The following is a 14,343-nucleotide window of genomic DNA, read 5'->3' as shown; positions in this document are numbered from 1 at the left end:
ATGTGGTGAGGGTTATAGCTTCCAGATGTACAGGTGACGGGTTGCCATGTGTCTGGAGAGCTGCTCTGTGTCACCCAGCACTCTACTGAGCATGCACACCGAGGACACAGTCTACAAGGTTGTACTTTTTCCGATGCAGAAAGAGGAAAGAGTCATCACACTTGGTTACTAGCGTCTGGAACCAGCCTCAGCCAGCTCTACTGTCATGTCTGGTCTCAGGGACTTGTGCTACAGCCACCCAGTGCATATACCTGGGGAACGGTTAATACTGTCAATCACACGGGGGTCTAGCCTTAGGCCATGCCTGGGAGGGATTATTTAGATTAGATTAACTGAGGTAGGAAGACCCACTTTAACATTGGGAGGCACCAATTTACTGAATAAAAAGAAGCAAGGAGGCTGAGCATTGACACCCATTGTTACTTTCTGCTTCCTGATTGCACATGGCCGGCTGCCTCACGAACCTGCTGAAGTAACTTATCTGCCATGAAGGGCTGTGTGCTGAGACTGTGAGTCTAAATAAACCTCTTAATCAAGTTGCTTTTGTCACAGCAATGAGGCAAGCAGCATACCCACTCGATGCCTGAGGTTTTCCAAGCCCACACAGTGAGTTTTAAGGAATCACTAACATAGCCATAACTCCTGACCAGAGAATGCAGCAGGGGTTAAAGTTTAGCAATCTGCATACACTTTGCTTAGCCCAGTGCCGCACACGTGTGCAGAGTGGATCTGATGATCCATGAGTGACTGGCTGATAGCTTAAGAACAAGGTTTTCAGAATTAACTCAGCTTCAATACGGAAATCAAAACAGGAGAAGACAGGACTCACAGGAAATCACATACACTTTTAACTCTCAAAATAAATACCACTCAATTTTATTTTATAAATACAGATGCTGAGTTTTCTTCCAATTACCAACAGACCAGCTTCTCATGCCATTTATTGCTGTTGGTGGTTTAAAACTTATCTAAGTAACCAGTTAGGTCAGAGTAAATGGGTACAACCTTCCAACACTAACATTCTGAGGGAGAAAAAAATATCTCTGGAATTTTTAATGTGGCTAAGGGGAAATGGAGAGAGAACTCACAATCAGATTTTCATTGTATGATTTGTGCAGCCTCAGAACTGTCTCAACCATGTGAAAACACAAGGGGCTCTTAGAGGGCCAGAAAAGGAGAGCAGCGAGTCCTCCATTTCAGTTTCTATCTTCCAAGCACATTCTGTTATAACTTATAAGACTAACCAGACTAATCAGAAAGATCGGTAGGAGATAAGATCATTAGGGAATTTGGCCTTGGCCGCACTAAACAGAGGTGAAATATACTCTGTAGCTGCTGGAGGTATGTTCCACCCAGGTCACAGCAAGTAACAAAGGATGCCAACCATGGTTGCAAGCTGAGCACCATTTAGGAGCATACATGGCTGATAGTTTGGGCATGCTGAAAGTACGGGCAGAACCGATCAGCTCAGAGCAATGCGAGCCCACGCAAGAGGGTCAAGCTGTGGAAGTAGCTTCAGCCCACTTTTAGGAGGTCCAGAAGGCAGAGAGCAATGGGAAGATCTCAGAGCTCTCTGATACCTGTCAGGATCAGGGGACTCGAAGGTGAGCATAGGTGCTTCTGCATGGAGCCTCAGGTGGCAGTCTCAGGTCACATGGGACTCACCTTCCACCTGCACCAGCAATGACCTTCACACACCTTTACCTTTTGGAGATGCCAGATCCTCCCCCAGGATTCCACAGTATCTCTATATTTAAGATGGCGAAGTCCTCCACCCGCTTTGACTCCAATGACAACACTAAGAAGCCTCCCTCACCCACAAATGGAATGACGTGGACTTCCTCAGACCAAGCAAAAAGCAGGAGGGCTGTGTGCTGTATAATAAGTCTATGCATTTACTATCTGGGAATAGTGGTACACCAATTAGTTCATCTAGCAATATGGCTGCTAAGGAAAGCTGGGCCCAGGAACGCTTGGCTGTAACACTGACATGTCTGAGACCGTCGAGTTAAGGAGCTACCTGGGACAACCTCACTACTGAGGAATACAGCTGTGAAGTATGTCTTGTTTGTCACAGTATGTAAACTCAGATGAAATCAACAGCAGCAGCTTAGATACAGCCATGGCTTTAGTTCAGGCTAGCCCAGTCATGATGTAACATACAGAGATGTAGGTTTAGAGGGGAAAAGAACAAAATAAAACAAAACAGGGGAGAATCAGTTCAAGTGAAGTAAATTCAATTTTTATTCTTCTTTACAATACATGGATATGTGGATAAATTTTTCTTTTAAGAGCTTGCAACCCTGAGGCAATGTCTGTGGGTACATAATGTGTAATGCAACAGCAAATGGAATCTCAATGTGTAAGGACAATGGACCTAGAAAACATAATTGAACATCGTGACACCGCACACGTCTACGCTTTATCTAGCCTCTTAACCCAACGATCTCTCTCAGTCTGCACACTGGACATCCTATCCTGACTCTACCTATACTTTGTCATATATACTGGCTTCCTTCCGACTGAAATGTAATAATGTAATAAGTTAACAGGATTTATACCTAGGGGGTCTTTATCTGGGATGTGTATTGCCAGAGGCGTGCCCAATTTTGGACCACATAAAAACTTTGGCCCCAAAGGAAGCTGGCTGCCATCTCATCTGACTGTGGTAACCATGAGGTTTCTGAGTGTTCCCTGGGATCCACCACAGGACAATTTTTCATCAGGGTATGGCACACTAGACAGAGACAGAACATCAGTTCTGCTGGTTTTGGATTAGTGGATTTACCGCCCCAGCTTTCAGGATGCATGGCCCATCTTGAGGAAGCAGGCCAACAGTGAGGTCTGCGGGCTGACTATGGTACTCGGGGCCGAGGGCCTGGAACACAGACCACCACTCCGTTTCTTATTCATCAACCTAATGGATGGGCATAGGCCTCTCAGTGGTGGAAAGTTATTTTTGAATATTCCATTTTGCAAAGTTTTACAAATGATGGAGAGGGCGGGTGCTTATGAGAAACGAAAGGTGAGGTCATTCTGTTACATATATTATCATCTTCCCTCTGAGGAGAACACACAAGTGTAAATAAAGCGCAGACAAATGCCTATAACATGACTTGAGCTGTAAGCAAGAGGTGACCTTGGCCTGGAAAGTGAATCTCACGGACTGGCCCCACTGGTATCCAATGACCCTGAATCCACTCTGTTCCCAAAGTCAGCCTTTCTGAGGAATCTGCTCCACTGACACTCATGTGTCGGAATTATTAAAAAGGCTAAGTGCTGCTTGGGCCTGGTGGAGGGCAGCGGCTCTGCCCTGGTCCTACAGTCTGACTGCTCGCCTCACTTGTCAGAACTCCTGCGAGGCCGGCGGAAGCTGGACACGTTTTCGCTGAGGGCGTAGATCCTCCGAGAGAACTCCTCAAACTCTCCCAGCACCTGCTCGTCACACTCCACCGCCACCGCGCTGTCCACGGGGATGCAGCCGAGCACTTCGAGCTGGTCGCCTGAGGTGAAGCCTGTGGCTTCCAGCCCAATAATTTCCTCTGCTTGTTCCACTGCACAGCAGAGCTCAGCTGAGGGGGCCGGGTGGCATGGGCCTGGCAGCAGGGTGCTGGCAGGGCCAGCCTGCTCACCGGGAAGTGCAGTGCCATTTATGGCTGACAGGTGTCCAGGCAGGGCCTCCCCCTGTCCTTGGCCGGAGTCCGCATGTCCGTGGTCTCCACTTACACTGTTGCCCAGGTCTACTCCTGTTTTCTTATTTTCTTTGGAGAAGTCCAGGGAGGTGTCCAGCGAGGACGACAGTGGGGTGACCTTCCTCTCTGAGTCTCCCAAGGTAGGTGTGGCCACCCCAGGCTGTGTCAGTGCTGAGTTGTAGCTGGGAGGGGGCGTTCTGTATTGGAGTCTCTCATTCTCTGAGCTGGCCCGTTTCCGATGTACCTTATCTGGTGAAGGGACACCTGAAGAGAAGCCTACATCTGCACCCCCAAACATGGAGCTTTGTCTCTTCGGGACAGGGATGGCATTGGAGATGTGATGTCTGTCACTAGAAGAGAAACAAAAATGAGAAGTTACTTTCTGCTTTGGAACTCTGGTTACCTTCTGGGATCAGAAATTGGAAACAATATATTTTAGATCTGAGATTAAAAAAATCAAAAACAAATACCCAAGCAGAATTAGATTACTATCAATCTTAGATGGTATTTGTTATAGTGTTTAAATCAAGAAACAATACAAAACCTGCTTTGGTGACTTCCTTCTAGGAGGATACAAATTTATTCAATGTATTTAAGACAAGAGTGCCCAAGGTAGGATGAGGGGCAGAAACCGTGCCACTTGGTGAAGAGCGGAAGGCTCCAGTTAGACTGAATCTACATGGAAACGTGCGATGGGCCAGCCATTTCTGTGAATGCTGCCGGGCCCTCAGGGCTCCCATCTGACCGTGACTATTCAGTCCTATGAAAAGTGCTCATGCAAGATGAGTTGCCACGGAAACTTGCTGATGGATGGCCTTTCCAACGCTCAGTACTCATCACCCAGCAAAAGAGAACCACACAGACGGCATCGAGGGAACCCTTCTTCCTCTTTAATAAAACATTACCACAGGAAATGGCTCCTCTTTTACAAGGCTGGTCACATACGTTTTTATAATACTTGGTCTTCAGTGCCTACTTTGAGCCAGGAAAAATAATCATTGTCCAGCCACAGGTTCTTTAGTAACCTTATGTGTATCATTTCAGTTGGGCCTTACAAAGTCATTGTCAAGAAAGGAGAGTAACTCTGAAACAATAAGTAACCATCAGTTAATGGGGCAGAGCAGCAGACCACGAGCCATGGCTGGCAGCAGAGCCTGCAGGGAGCACTGGCTGTAGCTATAGATGTCACTGTGCGGGTGAAATCAGCTTCAACACAGCTTTATCAGCAGAAGACACGGAGGCCGAGGGAGGCGGACCATCTGACTCTTGTCCTTCAGGAGAGGACACACACAGAGGTAACGGGCTTGTCACTAGGTAGGACTGAAACCACAGCACAACTGGCTACTACCTATGCTGGGTCTGCCAGAGGCGACTGGCAGAAGGGAGAGGGAGCCTTCAGGGGCTTCCACTCCTGCCAGAGGACATTTCTAATTATTTTAGCAACATTACTTTCAAATTACAATGTCAGTTAAGTACTGACACAAAACAAGGGACCAACAGTGCCTCCTGTGTGCACAGACAAGCCTGCAGCCAGAAGGCTGCTCGTCGCTCGCTGCTTGCAGCTCACTGCTCCTTCTCTGTACAATGCTATGGTCTTTTCTCACACGGTGTCCCTCCATTGGCCTGCCCCATCTCGCTCAGCCATAGCATGGTGTCGTAGCATGGCGAGCTTCATAATAATAAGTGGTCCCTGGGACATATATCAAACTGGGCAAGTGGACCAGCTAATGACTGTTTGTAGTTCATAAGAAAGATCAGGACCAAACTGAGCAAAACCTGCTGGTCTCCGTCTAGGTTTTCAGTTACTATGTTGTCAAGCCTACTGTGACTGGCTTAGCTACATGTTTTGGCCAACCTTGTTTTACTCTCCGAATGGTCCTGCATCAGACCAGCAGCCCTCAGCCTGTTGACTCAGGATGGACAAGATCAGCACAGGTTGCTGTAGGAGAGGTCACTGGGTGTAACCACTGGCACTTCGCAGCCTCTGGCTTTGAAGGGTGAGGGCCCTGATACCCTCTGTGCGGCTCTGGCCTCTGGCCCCTCACTTCTGTCTCTGCTCCTCTGTTGACAAAGGCAGGTGCGAGGAATGCATCCTGACACACCCGGCTGTGTACAGTGCAGGAACGCATTCTACAGCCCTCACTGATGTTTTACACCTCCCCTCAGCTCTCCTGGACTCTGCACAACAGAGAAGTGATGTGATTCTCCTCCCTGTGACACATACAATGGGAAGGGAGCAAGAGTTTTCCTCAACGCCATCCTGTTAAGTCCTTAGCCCCTGGAGCCTGTGTGTGCTGCCGGGACAGAAGGCAGGCTGCTGAGGGCTGCTGAAGGCTAATGACCACAGCTGTCCCGGACTCCGTCTGAGCCCACAGCCCATGCTGACATCATGTTCCAATTCTCCCACCCCTGTGTGCATCCTGAGATCAGGGGGACACGGCTGCACACCACAGCTGAGGCCTCACTGACGCAGACTCAAAGCCTGGCTGTTTACTCCTCTCTCATGTGTAGGCAGATGTGGGCATTTTCTGACATCCTCTGTGACATTCTTCTCTGGATCATTCAGGTACTTATAGGAGGAGCTCAGGAAATGAAAGTGTCTGACATAAACTGAAAAACTATCAGAAAACATGTTCTTGTATAAATAGTAAGAAGATGAAGCGGGATGTGATGAAATGAATCTGTAGTCCTAGCACGTGGGGGTTTGAGGCACGAGGACTGGCAGTACAGAGTAAAACATTGTCTGTCAGTTACTTCTGAGAATCAGTGAGGACCGCTTACTGTTTTAGCCAACTTTTGTCTTTTCCCTCTTAGTTTTGAGCTACGTGAGATGAAAACCTTAAAAGATTTAAATATTAAAGTCTTTCACACAATTTAAAAAAGCAGAACAAAAAAGAAATTTCTTGCTGACAGGGCTACAGGTATGAACCCCATCACCAAGTACCGACTAAGTGGAGAGCAGCAGGATTTTCAGGGCCTCTGGGTACAGGGTGTGGGCTGCTCCTGTCCCTCCTGTGGCTGCAGGCCTCACACTGACATCTTTCCCTGATTTTCTAAACCGTCGCCCCGGGACTGCGTGCAGTGTGCCTGTAAGCAGGTGCACAGTAGGTGCATTAGGTTTTGTTCTGAGCTCTGGGCATTGAACTAATGGAAGTCTCTGCAGACACACTTTACACGTGAATTTGTAACATTAATGTTAGCCACTCAGAATGGGTGTTTTTACATTCAGAATCTTAGTGATATTCCAAACTTTTAAGATAGCTGAGCTCTGAACAGCTAAGGCATTTACATGGTGATATTAAAATTACATACTAAGGATGGATGCATTTTTAATTATCGCAGTAATTTAAACTTGCAGGAAAACAACATAGATATAAACTACATATAAAAAACCCTATCATAAACTATTATCCATCAAGTAACCACTATTAATTTTGGATGTTTTCCTTTTAAACATCAATTTTATGTATGTTTAATTAAAAAACCCCCACATAATTCTGCATCCTGCTGTCATATGTTATTAAAATATCTGGGTAAATATCATTTTAAAAGGCTGCTTTAATGAATGGAATGTTGTAATTTATTTAATTATTCCCTCATTTTTAGGATGTTTCTGAACTTTTTACTGTCAGAAAACAAACGGCTGTTCATATCTCATAGGCTGATGATCTGAGTGTGAACCTGGGATCCACAGGGTTTGGTGGCTGGGGCGGGTGGGGCAACTTAGAAAACTTGCACAATAAGTAAGTATAAGTAAAAAGAGCAGCAATAAGAAACACTGATAACTTACTAAAAGCTACAGATGTTTAAGAAACTTTTTGTCTGATTACAGTCTTACTTTATGACTATTTTTATCTGATTAAAGAGTCTGAAACGCAGGTTTACTAATTGTGACCAATTTTTAATTGCTATTGACAATTTGCTTATAAAGTGAAAATTGTACATTATGTAAACTGTGATTAAAAAGAATTTCTACACTTACACAGACACACACATACATGTACACACACACACACAAGCACACACACAGAGACACACACATACACAAACACAGGCTTGAGGATACAGCATAGGACATGGGTAAAAGGCAGAGGGAGAGGGACAAAACCTCCCCAGAGCATCAGAAAGGGTCTAGCAGGAAACATGGTAGTTCTTCCTGAAACCCAGCCTCTGGTAAGGGCCCTGGGAATTCTGAGCCCTAGACTTTGGGTGCAGAGTCTGGAGTTCAGGTAAGCTCACTGAGTCTGCCTCCTCTCCTCAGTCACTTGCCCTGAGAGAATGAGTCTTCTGGCTTGCTATGTGTTCAGACTAGGAATACTGTACCTGGGGTTTAATGTTACAATTAGAATTTATTAAAATGAACAAATAAACAAACTACAATACAACAATTAAAGCTATGCTAATTGCAGACTTATTGGGCATAGTTTAGTGGAAAACAAAAAGTCAGAGTCTGTGGATGGACAGCCTGTCAGGGCAGCTAAGTGACTGAATAGCTAGCACTAGCTGTGAGAAAGGAAGGGCTTCAAGGGTCAAGCATCGGCATGGGAAGGAGCCAAGCAGCTTGGAGTTAAAGATTAAAGAGAACACAGGTTTGGGTTCTCCTAGATGAAGGTGGTGGCTGCCTCTCTCACGGTGGGGGCCGCATCATCTAAGTCAGTCAGTCACCTTCCCTGGTCTTTACAGCTTTATGTAAAGACTGTTCTCTGGAGAAAGGATGTTCAAAGCCCTGGACTCCACTCCCAGGGCTATTTGACTACTTAGGTTACAACTTCCCGATCCTTTTATTAGTTACATGACCAGGGGCAGTTTCTCCCTTTCCATAGCGAGCTATGGAAATACGGCAATGCACTTAAATTCCTTGGCTAAGCCGGGGGAGGTAGTGCATGTCTATAATCCAGCCCTTGGGAGATGGACGTAGAAGGACCAGGCTACATAGCAAATTTGAGATACTGTCTCAAGAAACTCCCAACTAAAACAAAACAGAAACCAACAAAACAAGGCATTGAGGTGGTTGTGAGGGTCAGAGAGTTGAGGAAAAACCAGTACTGAATCAATGAGCAAACTTTGCCTGTGGTGAGCGGGCAGTGTCTTCCCTCTTGAAGTATGAGGTGAAGAAAGCTTTGAATAAAGGAGAAATGCTTAAAATGCCCTATTTAGATGATCTACCAGCTGCTTAGGGACTACAAGAACTTCCCAGAATCCTTTGAGGTCTACATTCCAATTGTCCCCAAACCCCCAAAGCACCGTTTTTCTCTATATATTTAGCTCACAGAGAGATTTTTGTAAAAAGGAAAACCTCTATTTCCCTGACCTAAGTCAAGACGACCATGGCCAGCAATTTAATGGCCTGTACATGAGCCTGTGGTGCCACCAGCCTGTGACAGGGCAGAGCCCAGTTTGACTCTACCATCCTTGTCCTACCACCTCTCTCCATGCCATTTCTGACAGAAGCCAGACTCTCCTTTGCAGGGAAGTAGGAAGGTCTAGCCCAAGAACTGATTCTCATCGTCTACTTGTTTCTGCCCTTCTGTGAACTGGTTACCACAGTGCATGACTGGCTATGGTGGCACAGGCATATAATCCCAGCACTTGGGAGGTAGAGGCAGAAGGATTAAGAGTTTAAAGTCATCCTCGGCAGTATACTTACTGAGTTCAAGGCCTGCTTGGAATACGTGAGACCTTTCCTCAAAATACTACTGGCACCAACAGGGGCTGGAAAGATAGCTCAGTGGTTAAAGCACTTGGTGCTTTTCAAAAGAAGTGGAGAGTTCAGTTCTGAACACCCATGTTAGAAGGCTCACAACTGCCTACAACTACAGCTCCAGGGATCCACGCTCTTTCCTGACATCCTTGGGTACTCACTGTATTACCTTAAAAGACACAGGAGGACCAGGAGCTCGAGGCCAGCCTGGGGTGTTATTAGTGAGCCCAGGCTAGCTAGGGCTATATTATAGTGACCAAAGTCACAGGGCCACAGATTGCAGAAGCCTGAGCGTAAGTAGGGCTGGCTCCCAGAACGTGAAGGTCTCTGCTGCCCGCAGTGCCTACATTTGCTCTCATTCCCCGTGAAGGGGAGGCGAGGATCAGGGGAACATGTTTAGGCCAGTGAGAGGGCATCCCTAGTCTTTTCTTCCTAGAGTTCTGTATGCTGTGAGGTGTTCTCACACCAATTACAAGACAGAAGTTAATTCGGCCACGAAGCCATATAAAATGTGGAGGGAGAGAGAAAATGGAATGAAGAAAAAGTTACCACATCAAGAGAATTCGTGAAGCTGGGTCAGTTTTATTTTAAAATGATTCCTCCCATTCTCTTCCAGATTCACCGAGGATGTTTTATCTGTCTACAGCAGGGGCTCTCCCTGTTGGGTAATGGGGGTGACTACAGCTCTCGGCCTCAGATAGGTTTTCCCTCTGCAAATGCTTCCTCTGAGGAACATGATCAGATCACAGCTGCTCAAAACACTAAATCTGATTCTCGGGATCCCAGCCAAAATCTACAGCTACAACTCAGAGGAACAGGGATGCTCAGAAAGAAAGGGGGTGGGGGGAGGGGGAAGAGGGAGAAAAAGAGGGAGAGAGAGAGACAGAGAGAGAGAGAAAGAGAGAGAGCTTTTAGATAACGTTCAATCTTCCCTTCCCCTTGCAGCAGCCGCGACCGCTCGGCTCTGTCTGGAGGTGTTTAGGTTGGGGTCCGGCCATCAGGTTTGAAGTTCTCGGCACCGCTCTGCGCCAATATCATGTCAACTGTGCTAAAAAGCAATAATCGTTTCTCACCTTCTAAAAGATTACTGCTAAAATAATGCAGAGTAATGACAGGGCTGCACCCGGCGCCAAGAGCAGGTTGCCAAGGCGAGGCCGAGGTAGGATTACGTCTTTTGGCAGCTAAGAAATTATGACATAAAGTTAGTTTAAAACAAAACAAAACAACCTTCATAAATTAGACTACTATTCTCTTTTCAAAACTTAGCCAAGGGTGGGATTTATCTTCCTCCCTTCCCTCTCTCTGATCAAGTGGAAGTCAGGGCCTCCTTCCGTGGAAGCCAAATTTAACAGCTAGATCTTATCTCCCAGGGGAGAGAGTGGGGTTAACAGTGTTAAGCAGGGGTCCCCTGGCCACAGGCAAGGGATCTAAGGGCCTCTCACCATTACCAGATAAGTGTAAGTGCTTAATCTTTGCCCTGAATGCTAACAAAAACTCCAAACAAAAATAGAAACAATCTTGGGCCCAAAGCACAGGCTGAAATGTGTGCCAGTGGCCACCTTTCCCCTGGGCTCTGTTTTGAAGGATTTCTGCCAAAGTCTGACTAAAATAAGCAAACAGTATAAAAAGGTAGAGCCAAACAAGGAGCCTTTAGATGGTTTCAGCTGAGCGGTGATGGAAAGATGGACCTGGAGAAGACAGAGCCCACAGGCAGAGGACAAATAAAGCAGCTGAGCGATCAGATCCCCAGGATGTGACAGGGTGAGTTGGCCAACAAGCATCCTAGGCCTAGACAACAGGACCCAGTCAGCAGGGCCAGCACAGGTTAGGGACGGATGGTGGAGAGCATCCTGCCCAAGGCCCTCCTTAAAGCTGAACTCCTGGGATGGGAAATACACAGAGACTGTACATGGGCCATGGGGAGGTCCTGGGATGGGAAATACACAGAGACTGTACATGGGCCATGGGGAGGTCCTGGGATGGGTCAAGTCTGCTGCATCACCCATCAACTTTCACGTTAGGACATCAGGACAAATTAATATACTGAAATTTCAGTCAGGCATCGGACATTAGGGGGACTATAAAACGGTCTGCAGGAATAGACACAGCCCATCTTGATGTCATTTATGTGGTGTGTAAGTAACATCCTCCAAGAGAACATGGAAAGAGGTCCAGGAATGACAGCTGGAGACCCCGTGCCGTGTCTGGACAGCACTTGAGACCTGGGAATAGTAAACTGTTTATGCTGAAAACTGGGAGGGGAGAACCCTCTACCATTTGCCAGGGAAGCCAAGGGAACAACAATCTCACAGAACCTAGCCACAGAAGGAGCCCGGCAGGGAAATTAAAGCCCTGGCCTGAGAATGCTCTCAAAATTCAAAACCAGCCTTGGAAAGGAGCTAAAGGAAGCGTGAGACTCTGGAGGCCAATGACAGAAACTGTGAAATGAAGTTTTTGAAAGATATGCTAACGCTGAGCTACCATCAGGTTTCTAATAAACCCTGACATGATCTAAACCACAGGGTTCAGGTGCCTGTTGCTCTAAAAGAAAACCAGATCACTGCCACCACAGAGAGGGTGCTGTGGCCTGGGCAGAGTCCCTTGAGTTACAGTTGATCCCCAGTTAATTACTGCTCCATAGCCGACTGAGCACTCTAGGGGTCCTTTGATGTCTACTGAACTACCAAAGAGACACGGCATATGCTTAGTAGGAGGATGATTAACACATGTACTCAACCTTCAGTATACACTGAGTGTCTACTACACACAGGCAAAGCTAGTGACTTGGGATCTAATAGCAATGGAAAAAGCCACACTTCCTGCTCTTACGGGGCTTAAAGCTAGTGGGAGGACCAGGCATGTGTCACAGAACCCAAGACACAAATGTAAAACAACAACCTCAGACATGTACCATGTAGGTGTGGACACAGGGTAAGAGTCTGTGACAGAGAAATCAACTGAAAAAGGTCAAGGTCTTCAGGGCCAGTAGAGTTTTTCACTAGCTGCAGGCCAGGCCAGTACACGTATGAGTATGTACATGGATGCCAGATGTGTACTTGGCCCTCATAGGCCAGAAGAGGGCACCAGATCTACTAGGACTGGGGTAATAGATGGCTGTGAGCCACCATCTGTACTTGTGGATGCTGGAACTAGAACACAGGTCCCCTGGAAGAACAGCACGTGCTCTTAGCCTGTGAGCTATCTTTCCAGCCCAGACCTTTTCTTTTTATATGTAAAAAAAAACCATATGCTTTTTCTCATGTATTTGTTACAGTAACAGCTGCCCAGCACAATGTGTTTTAGGCAGATTCCCCACTCCCACCCCTCAACACATAAGTGACTGATCTGGGAAAGCAGCTGCAGGTGGGAAGCAGGAAGGACCCGTAGTGGCTGCTGAGAGACTGCAGGCTGTGCAGTGGAGGGGAGAGGGAAGGCTGGCAGGGTCTGCTGGGCTGAATATGGGCAGGGAATGGGGAGGCATGGTGGTTAGGAAGTTCCATGTACGGAACAGAGAAGACTGTACACCCCAGGCTTATGGCACCTGCAACAGACAAAGAAGCAAGTACGGGCAAAGCGTGCTGTGCGGAAGCCAGAGGCAAATGGAATGAGTCACAGCAGAAGCACTGTCTGAGAACAAGGTGAGACGGAAGGGGGCCTAAGTCTGCACCATTAGGAGCAGAACTCTGGCTTGTCATCTTTTTGCTTTGGCTGTCCTGGGGATCGTGTGTGGAAGGCAAATGCTCTACTACTGAGCTCCAGCCCCAGCCCAACTCTAGATGTATAAAAAGGATGGAGAGCCTATGATGACACCAGCGTGCAACCTGTGGGCCAGATGAAAACAGCAGGCAGTGATGTCAGGATTCTCTGGCTAGAGCAGCAGATGGAGGATCCTGTCTGTGGAGCATACATTGTTCTAAACACAGAGTGAGGCTGTTTTACATGAGGATTAAAGCTGGACCCCACGCTGGCTCTATTCACATCTTAGTGGTCTGATTTTTGGCTGTGCCATCTGTGAGTGAGTTTGTCCCTCAGGTCCTCAACTTCCCCATTTGTAACTCAGGGGAATACAATGGGTCTGGATTCCCAGGGGTGTTGGGAGACTGATGGAGGGATTCCTGGCCTAGTAACGTCTGGCTAGCCGCAAGGACGTACTTTGAGTACTCACTCACTGGGAAACAGCCGGGCAAGCAGCACAGAGAACGATCTTAACAGAAATTCAGAAGTTGACAATCTAGGAATTGTTGTCTAAGCTGAGCTTAAACCTTCATATTAATGATCAGTGGTCATTTTGGGGTTGGGTCAACAAAGAGGTTATTACTAAGCTTTCTTGAAATGTACTGTAATTACGAGTTCTGGAGACAGCCATCTGCTAGTCCGTGTTAGCATGTGGTAAAGGAGGCCTCCTGAAAACAGCGCCCTTCTGAGTGGCTTTTCTGTGATTAATTATCTCCCATTCAGTTAAACATAACCACCCTCCAAAACCTGACCCAAGGGCCGCTTTTTTCTTGGAAGCACCTCTGACCACACCCATCTGAGCAATCTCTTGGCCACACCCCAACTGCTGGACTTCTGTGACCCAGCTTTGCACTAGTGTTTCATCACAGGTTTCCAGCAGACGTCTCAGAAGCTGTGTCTGCTACTTGTCAGCCTGTGAGGCTCTGGAGTAAGGAGTTACACTAAGAAGGTACCCACCGTTACCAGGTTTCCTGTAGCCAGAGAATAAAATAATAAACATAACACCTCAGTGTGTGCTATGCTCGTTACAATGAAGAAGGAGTTATTTGGGAGCTTCTGTAGAGGAGGCTATATCTAGTGGGTGCCTTGGAGGACACTAATCAGGGAAAGAAGGGAGGGAGGAAAAACGTGAGAATGAGAGCACGGATATATTCATCTCTCTCTCTCTCTCTCTCTCTCTCTCTCTCTCTCTCTCTCTCTCTCTCTCTCTCCTTA

The 14,343-nt window shown here is 47.0% G+C and overlaps 1 protein-coding gene across 2 annotated transcripts in view; it reads right to left on the bottom strand.

Moving 5' to 3' along the window:
* Positions 1-2,220: 2,220 nt before the first annotated feature.
* The window catches only part of Uvrag (UV radiation resistance associated), a 239,871-nt gene continuing 227,748 nt past the window's right edge, over positions 2,221-14,343 (bottom strand). For both annotated transcript variants that reach the window (XM_028770684.1, XM_028770685.1), the window contains exon 15: positions 2,221-4,042. In XM_028770684.1, coding sequence (XP_028626517.1) covers positions 3,340-4,042 — 703 coding nt within the window. In that variant the 3' untranslated portion in view covers positions 2,221-3,339. The remainder of the gene's footprint in view (positions 4,043-14,343) is intronic.

Source organism: Grammomys surdaster, unplaced genomic scaffold (assembly GCF_004785775.1).
Source record: "Grammomys surdaster isolate TR1022 unplaced genomic scaffold, NIH_TR_1.0 203, whole genome shotgun sequence".
Taxonomy (NCBI): Eukaryota; Metazoa; Chordata; class Mammalia; order Rodentia; family Muridae; genus Grammomys; species Grammomys surdaster.
Note: the sequence above shows the minus strand (reverse complement) of the source record. Positions and strands in the feature narration are given on the sequence as shown.